The sequence below is a fragment of the Myxocyprinus asiaticus genome, chromosome 41, assembly GCF_019703515.2.
Source record: "Myxocyprinus asiaticus isolate MX2 ecotype Aquarium Trade chromosome 41, UBuf_Myxa_2, whole genome shotgun sequence".
Lineage (NCBI taxonomy): Eukaryota > Metazoa > Chordata > Actinopteri > Cypriniformes > Catostomidae > Myxocyprinus > Myxocyprinus asiaticus.
Genome location: NC_059384.1, coordinates 17,999,445 through 18,011,648, shown reverse-complemented (window position 1 = coordinate 18,011,648; position 12,204 = coordinate 17,999,445). Strand labels below are relative to the sequence as shown.

The following is a 12,204-nucleotide window of genomic DNA, read 5'->3' as shown; positions in this document are numbered from 1 at the left end:
TATATATATATATATATATAAAACCACTATTTCTGCCAACATACTTTTACAAGTTATTAAATGCTATTACTAAGTTATTACAATAAAACAGTAGTAACGGTGTAAGCAACCACTGTCAACAAAAAAGGAAATTAAAATGAAAAAGACTCTGAAAGCTTCTGTTTTATTTAGAGATCCCAAATAAATTTATTATGATTTTATGATTTATTAAGTATTGCATTTAGACAGAATCTACATTATAAAGGTTATAATGGAAAATATTTGTAAATTATCAAATCTGTAAGTTGCTTGAATAAGAAACAGCATGCTAAGAACATACTGTAAATGTTAATGTAAACTTGGCTTTAACGTGGGAGTGGTGCCAAACTCGCTGCCACAATGCTTAGGTGTTGTTGGTGGTTGCCAGGAAATTGCTATGTGGTTGCTTTGGTGTTCTGAGTGGTTTTTAGTTATATGTGGTTGCTAAGTTGTTCTGGGGTGGTTTCTAGGGTGTTGCTAGATGGTTGCTATTTGGACCAAACAAAAACAAAAAAAAAATCCACCCCCAAGTTTCCATGATATTCTGATCTCTAGAAATGGCTCAGGTCCCTACTTCAATGTCTCTCTATGGGATCTTTTGCCAGTTTTATTGTCTGCCAGGCTAAAATTGTAGCTCTGTTATAAAAGTAATAGGCCACCTCAACAAGCCACATGATTTGAGTTATGAGCCGCTTTTCCACTTTCGGGCCAGTGCGAGCCAGGGCCATATCAACTGGCCAGCCGGGGCCAATAACCTCGGACCTTGAGCCGCGAGACCAAAATCGATCTGCGTTTCCACCATCGGGCCAATAGCCCCGCAGCGTTGCCCTAAAATACACCTTTAACAAGCCGCCCTGGTGCCAATGTTACACACCCCGCCCATTTCACAAGCAAGAGGGAAGCTCAAGCTGAGGTATCATGTTATCTATTTATCAAGAATATCGAGTTTATATTGAATGTAAACATTAGCTAGCCAGCTAATTTAGCTAGATAAGTTAGAGTTGACAACTCACCGACTGTAACTGCCATGGTGTCCCAAGTGGTCTCTTCACTATCAGCGGGACAATATCCCAGCACACCGTCCATGAACTCAAACCATGGAAAGTTCTTTCTTTGGGCACCGCTTTGTCCATTGTTCATTTTCCCGAACCTGTACAATAGTGCGCTGGATACACAACCTGGCAAGTTCGGCAAAACTCCGCCTTTGACATTAACCCCGCCTCAATTCCCAGTTGGCCTTGTTTGGTCCGAGGGTAATCGGCGGGCCAAAGCCCATTGGTCATTGGTCCCGAGAAAACCCAGAGGCAGCATGATTAAGCCCTGGAAGTGGCAGTGGGAACGCATCTGGCCCTGGCAAACGCTAGCACGCCCTCATTTGGCACGATAGTGGAAATGCGGCTACTCATGTCTGTAGAGCAAATAGTGATGCCTGCCTTGCAAATAATAGTAGTGATGCTTGGCATAATATTGTTGCTTTAAATTTGGGGTTGCACAACTACTCATTTTTAATAGTCGATGAGTAATTTTTATTCATGAGTGCAGCAATAACCGATTGGACGATTCAGTAATATTCATCAGGAAAGAGCTACCTGATTGGTCAGAGAAGCTATAACCCAACCCCTAAACCTAACCCTAACAAATCAGGTAGAACTTTCCTCATTAAAATGAATGAGTCTTCGCTTGCCACCCTATGTCTCAGAAATCTGCCACCCGCTGTATTTCCTAAAGATGCGCTTTGTAAACTACGTGGAAAGCGACTAGTTGACTTCAGGCTGACAGTGTCGATTACATTAGTAATAGAGGACTAGTTGGCTACACTATGCAACCCCTACTTTAAATATGTAGATACTCTTATTATTGAAATAAACTGCAAGCCTGAGGTGGGCTTGAGGCAACAGAGAAGAGCTCCCATTGGGACATCAGAGCCTCTACTCCACTAACCCATTAAAGCCAAGCTTGATTAGACTTAAAATCCCTCAGTTCCAAAGAGAGAGGGTCTCTAGCCTGGCAAATGGAAGGAAAGACTGTTCCCAGCTGTTCTGTTCAAACAGCGTTCAGACTGCCTCCCTGATCTCAGGGCATGGCTAGGTGATGAATAACAGCCTCAGGGCCGTTTGATTAAGATGAAAGGCCTGCATAGCTGTCATGCCAAATAGCATTTTCTGCCCCTCTTTGAGGCAAATGACTCCTAGTGCACTGTCCTCAAAAGCCACTGTTTATCCGTTTGGTTCTGCACAAGCCGGAAGCTACTGGTAAAGCAGCCTAAATGCACTCTGAGGACAGTTACTTAGAGAACAGTCGGGGCTGTAACCTGGAATATTGTTGTAAAACTGCTCAGAATGTGGAACATGTACTGGGTGAGGAGCAAATATAGATGTTTTTGACAGCAGATGTTTGCCTTACCAAGACTGGTCTGGGAATTAGGGTTGACATATTGGTCTTTGCTCCACTCCACCATACACTTGAGAATGGACACTAGGCACTCCAGTCCTTTCTTCCTTAGAGTCAGCTCCTGAGGAACAATTTTAGCTTGGATCATGAACTCAGTTTTAAATGCAAAATGTTCTATATTTGCTCTATGGTCTAAATTTCAAGTCTTTTGAAGCCATTCATTAATTTTGTGTAAGAAACAGGACAAAATTTATAATTAGATATAAATAGGTATAATTATAATTAGGTAATTAGAGTTATAAACATTGAAGTTATTCACAAAGCTATCATTTGATTCCAGAATACTCAAAGCTCACTGATCGTTTAGACTACTTTTATGGTGCTTTTTTGTCTTTGACAGCCTCTGGTCACTGTATGCTTTTTTTGTATGGGAAAGAGCAGTATTGAGTTTCATAAGAGAAAGAAAGTCATGCAGTTTTGGAATTATATAAGGATCAGAAAAATTTGAATTTTGGGGAAACTATCTCTTTGAGGACTGTGTGTTGATTTTAATTTTTTACCTGAAGTGGGCTTGTACCCAGTTCATGTCCTCCTCTTCCTTGTGCAATCTTAGAGAGGTCATTCACCAGCCTCTCGAAAATATTAGCAGCATTCAGGTCACAATCATAATTTACATAGATATCTACCACACTCTGGGCATCTGTGAGAAGAGAAATATATTAGAAACATTAATTGAAACCTCCTCAAAATTATTTTAAGCTTTTTAAAAATGAGAAGAAAAAGAAAACATGCATACCAGCACATATTCTGGTGAGGGTTTGAATGACCATCCACTTGTGGTCATATGAACTTGTGGACGTTTCAAGAATATACAGAAAAATCTCTTTGAAAAACACCTGAGGAGATAGCAGGGAAGAAATACAAATGAGCTGAGTCACAAAGTGCTTCTACAAACGAAAAATCTCAACCAAAGTGTAAGTAAAAAGAGAATTATGTTCAAACAACAACACATAGAGCTGACAAGATGAAACCACAGCTCAGATGAATCCAAACGGTCAGCTAGACACTCCACAGACTGACACCATCATGGCAAGACGCAAAAAACACATTATGACTCTGGAGGAGTTCAGGCACCTCGATTTGCATCTTGAGATGAGTCTTGAAGTTGGACAGGAGGGTGAGGAAGATGGACAGGGACAGCTCGAACACCTCAGGGACGGAGGAGACCCCGTTTTTGGACAGCGCCACGCAAAGGTACTGCTTGATGGCATTGATGAACATCTCATTGGTCTTAAAGATGGGCCCAGCGTTTTGAAGAATGGACAGGAGGAGCTGTAGAGAGAGGACCTTGGACCGCAGCTCATGGGATCTGCCGAGAAGATGAGGAATCATGTCTTAGGTGAACAGAACACGATGGAATTCTGTTTTTTTTTTCACTCCATAAACAATTCTGTTGTCAAGGCCAAATTAAATCTTTAGAATAAACTGTAAACTTCTGCTTTACCCCTCTTACAAAAGTGTACACCTGTGACGAGAACTTTTTATTTTTTATTCTATACAGCTATACTATTCTGAAAACAGCAATTCATATTTATTATTGAATTATTATAAAAATGCTGGTAGTGGGCCCTCTGGTTATACGATTATCATTTAGTGTTTGTAGGCTTTTGACTGTAAATCAAATGCCTTCAAAATAGGTCAGCAAACACTGGCTGTGCAATAACCCAGAAAATTATTCAATCATAAATACCAAAATACAATTTAGATTATTGTTCAAGTGCAAAGCACAGGGCTGTCAGAGTCACTGCAACCATGGCTTTCCTTTCAAACAACACATACAAAGAGATATAGTTGTGGTCTCAAAATATTTCATATTTCAATATATTATTTTTAGGAATTAATTGGCCTATTATCGAAAATGCAGTCAGCAGACATATTACAGATACCAAAATTTTGCATGTCTAATTACAGTCTACTAACTAATTATACAAAAACTACACATTTAACAAAACAAAAGCAAACAAAATCAAAACAAAGCAACATAAAACATAAAAAACGTGAACAAAAAAAAACCCAACAAAACAGAACAAGCAAACCAAAAATACAAAACAAAATTAAACTCCAAATCGCATGATCTGATGTAAATCTATAGGGGGGCAACGGGGCCTGGTCCTTTGACAAAGAGAGATCAATACCACTGACACCAGCTTCCTGCCTCACTGCTCATGAAGATACACCAGAATGAATGACCCCCTTTCTATTCAACTGACAGTGAGGAACATCTTTCTTGGCCACTGACAGCCATATTCACCTTTTAAAGGACAATGGCCCGATGGCGACAACAACAACAACAACAACTCAGCCACTGTGCACTGGATTAGGATATCAACAGAAGCCACAAAACCATGTCAAGCTTAATTAGACCATGAAATCAAAATGTCATTTATGGAAATGTCATTTATTTATTAATACAACACAGATCCAAAAATAAATGACATCAAGGGAAGGCTTGAAAACAATTGCATCTGAATATGGGTAACGGATTTGTTAGGACAGCAGACTTACTTTGGATCAGGGGGACCATCTGAAAGCGGCTTCATGGAGAGCTTGCAAAGAGAACGGAACACCAAGAACGCATCTTTCTGGAGGATATGTGAAAACTTTGCACCTGATGCTGGCCCAGTGGTAGCTACAGATTCCTGTGGGATAGAGAGATTGTGTTATTCTCCAATTACAATCAAATTGAATTAGGGGTGACAATTAATCACTGTGTACAGCACGTAATATGAAACAAACATAAAAAGCAACAGGGCATAAAGTTGCCATTATGTTATTTTAAGCATACACAGTGGCCCCAAAAAGAATTAGGACACTTAAAGGGACAATTCAACTCATCATTTACTCACCCTCATGCCATGCCAGATGTGTTTGAATTTCTTTCTTCTACTGAACACAAAGATTTTTAGAAAAATATTTCAGCTCTGTAGGTACATACAATGCAACTGAATGGTGACCAGAACTTTGAAGGTCCAAAAAGCACATAAAGGCAACATAAAATTAATCCATATGACTCCAGTGGTTACATCCATATCTTCAAAAGCGATACAATAGGTGCGGGTAAGAAACAGAACAATATTTAAGTCCTTTTTTACAATCAATCTCCACTTTCACTTCTTTTGTTTTTGGCGATTCACATTCTTTGTGCATTTCACCACCTACTGGGCAGGGAGGAGAATTTATAGTAAAAAAAGGACTTAAATATTGATCTGTTTCTCACTAACACTTATCATATCGCTTCTTTTTTCTCCCCTATTTGGAATGCCCAATTCCCAATGCGCTCTAAGTCCTCGTGGTGGCATAGTGACTCGCCTCAATCCGGGTGACGGAGGACGAATCTCAGTTGCCTCCGCGTGTGAGACCGTCAATCCATGCATCTTATCACGTGGCTTGTTGAGTGCGTTACCGCAGAGACATAGAGCATGTGGAGGCTTCACGCTATTCTTCACGGCATCCACGCGCAACTCACCACGCGCCCCTCCGGGAGCAAACCACATTATAGAGACCACGAGGAGGTTACCCCATGTGACTCTACCCTCCCTAGCAACCGGGCCAATTTGGTTGCTTAGGAGACCTGGCTGGAGTCACTCAGCACACCCTGGATTCAAACTTGCGACTCCAGTGGTGGTAGTCAGCGTCTTTACTTGCTGAGCTACCCAGGCCCCCTATCATATCACTTCTGAGAATATGGATATAACCACAGGAGTCTTAAGGATTACTTTTATGCAGCCTTTATGTGCTTTTTGAAGCTTCAAAGTTCTGGCCACCATTCACTTGCATTGTATGGACCTATAGAGCTGAAATATTCTTCAGAAAATCTTCATTTGTGTTCATCAGAAGAAAGAAATTCATACATATCATTTTGGGTGAACTATCCCTTTAAGTCACACTTATAAAAGTATGAATGCCTTTGAATTATATAACAACAAATCAAACCAAGTGGCATTTATTTTAAAGACATATAGCACAAACACACTTTTCAAGCAAAACTTTTCACAAAAAGAAGTGTGTTAGGTTTTATAAAACAATATGAAAAAAAAAAATCATTTAATTTTTAATAACTACAATCATAAAATTAATTTCTGGATACACAATGCAGTCTAAAATAAACTACACATTTGTTAAGCTTATGCACAAGATAAACCTTGCCTTTTTACTATTTTATACAATTTACGTAGCTTTTTTGTAGCTTTTCTGACCAACAGAAGTCGAAATTGTTACCTGAGTGTCATTGGAGGAGACAGACAATCTGTCGTCAGTCAGCGAAGGAGTGAAGCTGGCAGAGATTGGTGTGCCAAGGATGCCATTAGCGTGAACATTTTCGCTGTCGCTACCCAGCCCTCCCTCCTCCTCCAGTGAGTTTGGAATGCCCTCAGCTGGCTCAGCCTCGCCTTCGTGGCTTTCCTTGACATCTGAACATGGATAAACAGTAGAGGTGTAAATATTTGCACTAACAATGATTCGATTTGACCTTTACCTAATGATTACGATGCACCATGAAATCTGAAATTTGCACACAAATTTTGCACACAAACAGACGGGTGTGTAAACCGTGGAATAAACATTATAGATTTGCATATCATGTAACGTTAACATTTATTGCACCAATAATTACAAATGAAATTTGTCATGTACACACAGATCAAGCAGCTTAAATTTGAAAACTATCTTTTAATAGCATATAAATGGCAGTTTTTCACGGTATGTTGTAACTGCAAGTTTCCTATTCATTTTCAGTGGGAAAGGCGGCAGAATGGTGGCGGCTCCGCTTGTGAAGCATATTCACGAGAATGCGTTATCTTTTTGTGACTGTCACATGACACTGACCAATCAGAGGTAACTTTAATCAACCAGCATTTAGCTTTTAACAGCTTAGTTTCCTTCTGAACAGTCTGAAATTGATCCGTATTCCCTAAAAAACAACTTACCTCCAGCCACTGTGTTTACGACTTCTTGCAAAATGCTCTGTACAATCTCTTGCGCCCTTTCTTCATAGTTCTGGCTATCTTCTTCCTCAGTGGTTTCCGTACCATGCTCGGCTGCACCTATAAAAGACAGTAGAGTCAATTTAAGCTTCTAATTCTGTCAAGTTACTCATTCATGGTCCAATAGGAGCATTTTCCCTCCTACCATGCTGTGTTGTCACATTTAATCTCTTGATTATCAGTTTAACTTGAATGAGTTTTATTAAGAAGGGACGTCATAATGCCTGTTATCTGTTGATGGAAAGCAGTGCGATTAAACTTATGTAAGGCTGAGAAACACTGACACAGTTATCCAATAGTGTCAGATCATCAGAGGATGCCTCATTCTCTGCAGATGCCTGAATAAATTATGAAGTAGAAATGACTTGGAATCAGAGAAGCGATGCAACTAACATTTTACAGTGGAGAGAGAGTAGCTCAGCTACAGTATTTTCAAAATAATGTAGCTTTTCCAGTAAAGAGCAATTTTTTCCAAAAACTAGATCCAGATCCTTACTGTTTGTGCAAGATAAATACTCCTTTGATTGTAAAAATAAATGATATAATTTGGTAGTTGTGCATTTAAAAAGATTTTTTAAATAGCATCACTGAGTCTGCATCTTCTTGACAGTAACTTGACTGTAGGTAAACTATTAATAAATTATTAGAGTAGTTTGTGCTTGGGAAGCTACAGTTTCAAAGTATATTCTCCCACACTGGTGTCTAGAGTAATTGTGATAAATTAGTATAATAATTTACATAAACACAGAACCCTAAAGCTGAGATCATGTGTGTATGTATGCACGTACTAATGCTGCTTTCACGTCGTTGTGGAATTACTGTAATTACGAGATGACAACTCTAAGATTTTACTCGGAGTGGTTCACATTTTCAGACCTTGGAAGTTATTTGTTTCTATGGCAACACTCATACAGTAGCACCAAAATGGCTTTGTTGTTAATAACAGAAAAATTTGTATCACTACATTAATTCACCTCTACGGAGCCCCTTAAAGGGCGGGATTCTTTTCTGAAATAGTTTTGTGTGCCTTCGCAATAAGTTTTGCGTTCCCTCGGAATAAATTTACCATGGTCCTCCTATAGTAACCTTTATATTTGTACTAAAACTATAGTAATAATACAGGAAAATGAAAACTATGGTAACACAAATAATAATTTTGTGGTTATTATGGTTCTACTACAAATACCATGATATTTGAGTAAAACAATAGTAACCACAAGAATTACTGTGGTTATACCATCTATAATAAAATCATGGTTACTATATGGATACAGTATAGAGTATTAAACATGGTTTCCACCAAAAAAACAAATTAAAAAACAACAACAAAAAAACATGGTTACTTAACTTTTCATAGTTACTACAATATTACCATAGTAAAACCATGGTTTCCGCCAAAATACAAAATAAAAAATAAAACAGTCATGTTACTACAATATTACTATAGAAAAAAGATTTCCGCTAAAAACTATGGTTGCTACATTCTACAATATTACTAAAGTAAAACCATAGTTAAACTATAGTGTTTGTACAGTAACACCATAATAACCACAAAATTATTTTTATTACCATAGTTTTCGTTTTCCTGTATTATCACTATAGTTTCTTATTGCAAGGGAACGCAAACTTATTTTGAGGGAAGGTAAACTTATTGTGATGGTATGTAAAATTATCAAGAGGGCACGCAAAACTTATTGCGAGGGAACACAAACTATTGCAAGGGCACGTAAAACTTATTGCAAGGGAACGCAAACTACTGTGAGGGCATGCAAAACTTATTGCGAGGGAACGCAAAACTTCTATATGGTACTTCCGTACACCTCTATTTGTTCTTGTAAAATGTTTAAGAACAAGGAGAGCGCTTTAGGTAACAATGGCATAATAAAAATGGTATATCAAACAGAAATGTGTTCACTACCTTGAATTGTTGAGGCCGCTGCCAAACTGGTTAAATTACGTCATGACTGTCAATTCGGACCTTTCATAAAATTCTGAGTTTACAACTTTAACTTTAATTAAGAGTTCTAGGAAGACGTGAATGCTTTTAATTTTTTTTTTTTTTTTTAACACAAGAATCTCGTAATTTTTGTAATTCCTTTGAAACAATAAACATTCTTTCTTAAAAGAGTTCACCCGAAAAAAACCCAAATCTGTGATAATTTCTTCACCCTCATGTTGTTCCAAACCCATTTAATTTTCATTCTTATATGAAACACACCTTTTATTATGCAGAATGTAGTGGACAGACAGCCTCAGTCACCATTCACTTTCACTGTGAGTAAAAATATGCAATGAAAGAGAATGGTGACTGAGATTAGCAAACTATCTAACATCTCCTTTTGTGTTCCACAAAAGAAAGTCATGCAGGTTTGGAACAACATGTGGGTGAGTAAATAAAGACAACATTTTTAGTTTTGGGTGAACTATCCCTTTACACATGTGCTTTACTTTGCGCAGCAGCAGTAGCCTGGTCTGCCTCGGTCTGCTCGTTCTCCGGAGGACAGAAGTCAGCGCCGTTCTCTGGCTCAGGACTTTCGTAGGTAGGGGAGCCCTGCTCGGCCTTGCTGCCCTGGTGTCCAGGTCCCCCGTTGGCCTCTGCAGGCAGGCTTTTGGCCGGTGTATCTGCAGCGTGCCGCTGTCCAGGAGACTCTGGCTCTTGCTGGCTGACTGGAGAATGCTGCCTGTGCCTCTCTTTCTCCATCTGCTTAGCCTCCTGTAGCTGGGGCACACATACACACATGGTCAAGCCACTTTAAACATATATCAGGACATCTACAAGCTTTATATGCGTTCATGTTCCCCTGGGCGCCGGGAGCCCAAAGCCAAGCAGAAACATCCATTTCTCTAAACAGGAGGAAAACAGTCACTTTTAGAAATACATGTTATTTTTCAATAGTGTAAAAAAAAAAGAAAAAAAGAAACACAAGACCAGGATCTTGTAGCATCTTACTGAACATATAGACAATGTTTGTGTTTATAGAGACAGATGGTGGTTTGAATACATGCACCTGGAATGACATCTGGTCTATGCAAAAGTGAAACATGCTTGCTCAGGTAAAATAGTGTTTTAAAGTAGGACAAGTTTAAAGCTGTGTATCACTATGGAAGTGTAAGGGACATACAACATACATATGACTTATATTCTTGGTTAATGATAGCCACCTATGTAATTGAGGCTGTCATCATTCACTGCTTAACATTCTGCTAACATCTCCTTTAGTGTCCCACAGAAGAAAGAAAGTAATAATGGTTTGGAATAACATGAGGGTGAGTAAATCAAGCCAGAATTTTCATTTTTAGGTGAACTATCCCTTTACAGAGGCTTATCAGATGGCCAATTGCTGCTGTAACATCTAGTTAAATGTTCCTAAATAACTAGATTATTACTTCATTTTTAATGGACAACTGAATTTGGATGGAGCTGGCAGCTGATATAACTTCAAACCAGCTCATTATGGATCTGTTCCTCAGACTGAACATGCTAGAGTGTATTTATCAAGCAGAATGTCAAGTATACTGCATTCATCAATCAACCAGGAAGCACCTTTAATGCAACAAGCATATTTATAAAGAATGATGGATGATGATGTCTCTTCTCTGGAGCTTTCAGTTGAATTCAGGTGTATACCAGCTAAGTTCTGATATGGCCTGGTCTGTGTTGGTTAAACAGAGACTCATCTTCAATCTTTAATAGCTGATTAGCTATGGGACTTGTGTCTGGCTGTGTCACAATGTATCAAACTGTGTCCAGACTGCTAAAACTGTGTGACAGTGGGTTTTGTGTGTGACAAAATTGCACTATGTGAGCCTCACTCTCTAAGATGTTTAGTTTTGATATCAGTGCAACTACAACAAAACTTGTGTTGGGGAGAAATCAACTAAAAGTAGCAAGGCCTAACAAACTCTGTTAAAACAGAGTAGCTTTTCCAGTTTTATGGAAGTTATATAAAAATGCACAGAATACAAAAGAACATACAATCACAATGTAAATTGAGACATTAAAGAAATCTCCCATATCATTTTGAATAACAGGGTGTAATTTAATTGGAACGTATCTTATAAACCATTTAAAAATGTCTTATGGCTTTATCATTTTACTTAAAGCATTCCTAATATATATATATAATACAGAATAACTTCTGCAGATAAATTTTATGTTAGTCAAATTATAATGTAGTATCCTCTAAATCAGGGGTTTTCAAACTGGGTCCGGGGACCCCCCGTGGGCCAAAAGGGGTTGCTAGGGGGTCAGTGAAAAAATATAGAGAGAAACAGTATAAAAATTAAAATTAAAATTAAAACAAAGTAAAACGTAGTGCTGTCAGACAATTCAAATGCTTAATCTTGATTAATCGCATAATTTTTTGTAGTTAATTGCGATTAATTGCAGGTTTGAAAATGCAGAAATTTGACACCATATATACTTCTTTTACTGCCAAAATGCATTTATTTCCATCTTAGGAAACAAAACAAAACAATATGTAACAATATAATGCTTTATTAACATTTTCCAAACAAAGCTATCCACAGTGTATTGATAGAAATGCACTAAAATAGCACCAATTCAATAACATCAAACGTTTCCCAAAGTCTAGGTGGGAGTTTGACTAATTGAAAGACACAGTCCCCACAATCAGTCCAATGGGCATTAAATCTCTTAAACTCTCATCCTCCACAATATTAATCTGCCATTAGACTGTGGCTATCCACTTTGTTACAGCAATCGTGAAGTCGCGTTCATGATTCACGTCAA

General features: G+C 38.3%; 1 protein-coding gene across 10 annotated transcripts in view; it reads right to left on the bottom strand.

The window, feature by feature from the left end:
• Positions 1–12,204, bottom strand: part of LOC127432054 (brefeldin A-inhibited guanine nucleotide-exchange protein 1-like) — a 92,322-nt gene that overhangs the window by 31,885 nt on the left and 48,233 nt on the right. For all 10 annotated transcript variants that reach the window (XM_051682827.1, XM_051682829.1, XM_051682830.1 and 7 more), the window contains 8 exons: positions 9,900–10,170; positions 7,395–7,511; positions 6,688–6,878; positions 4,975–5,108; positions 3,544–3,778; positions 3,206–3,305; positions 2,970–3,109; positions 2,422–2,530 (listed from right to left, as the gene is read on the bottom strand). In XM_051682827.1, the coding sequence (XP_051538787.1) occupies positions 2,422–2,530; positions 2,970–3,109; positions 3,206–3,305; positions 3,544–3,778; positions 4,975–5,108; positions 6,688–6,878; positions 7,395–7,511; positions 9,900–10,170 (1,297 nt within the window). The remainder of the gene's footprint in view (positions 1–2,421; positions 2,531–2,969; positions 3,110–3,205; positions 3,306–3,543; positions 3,779–4,974; positions 5,109–6,687; positions 6,879–7,394; positions 7,512–9,899; positions 10,171–12,204) is intronic.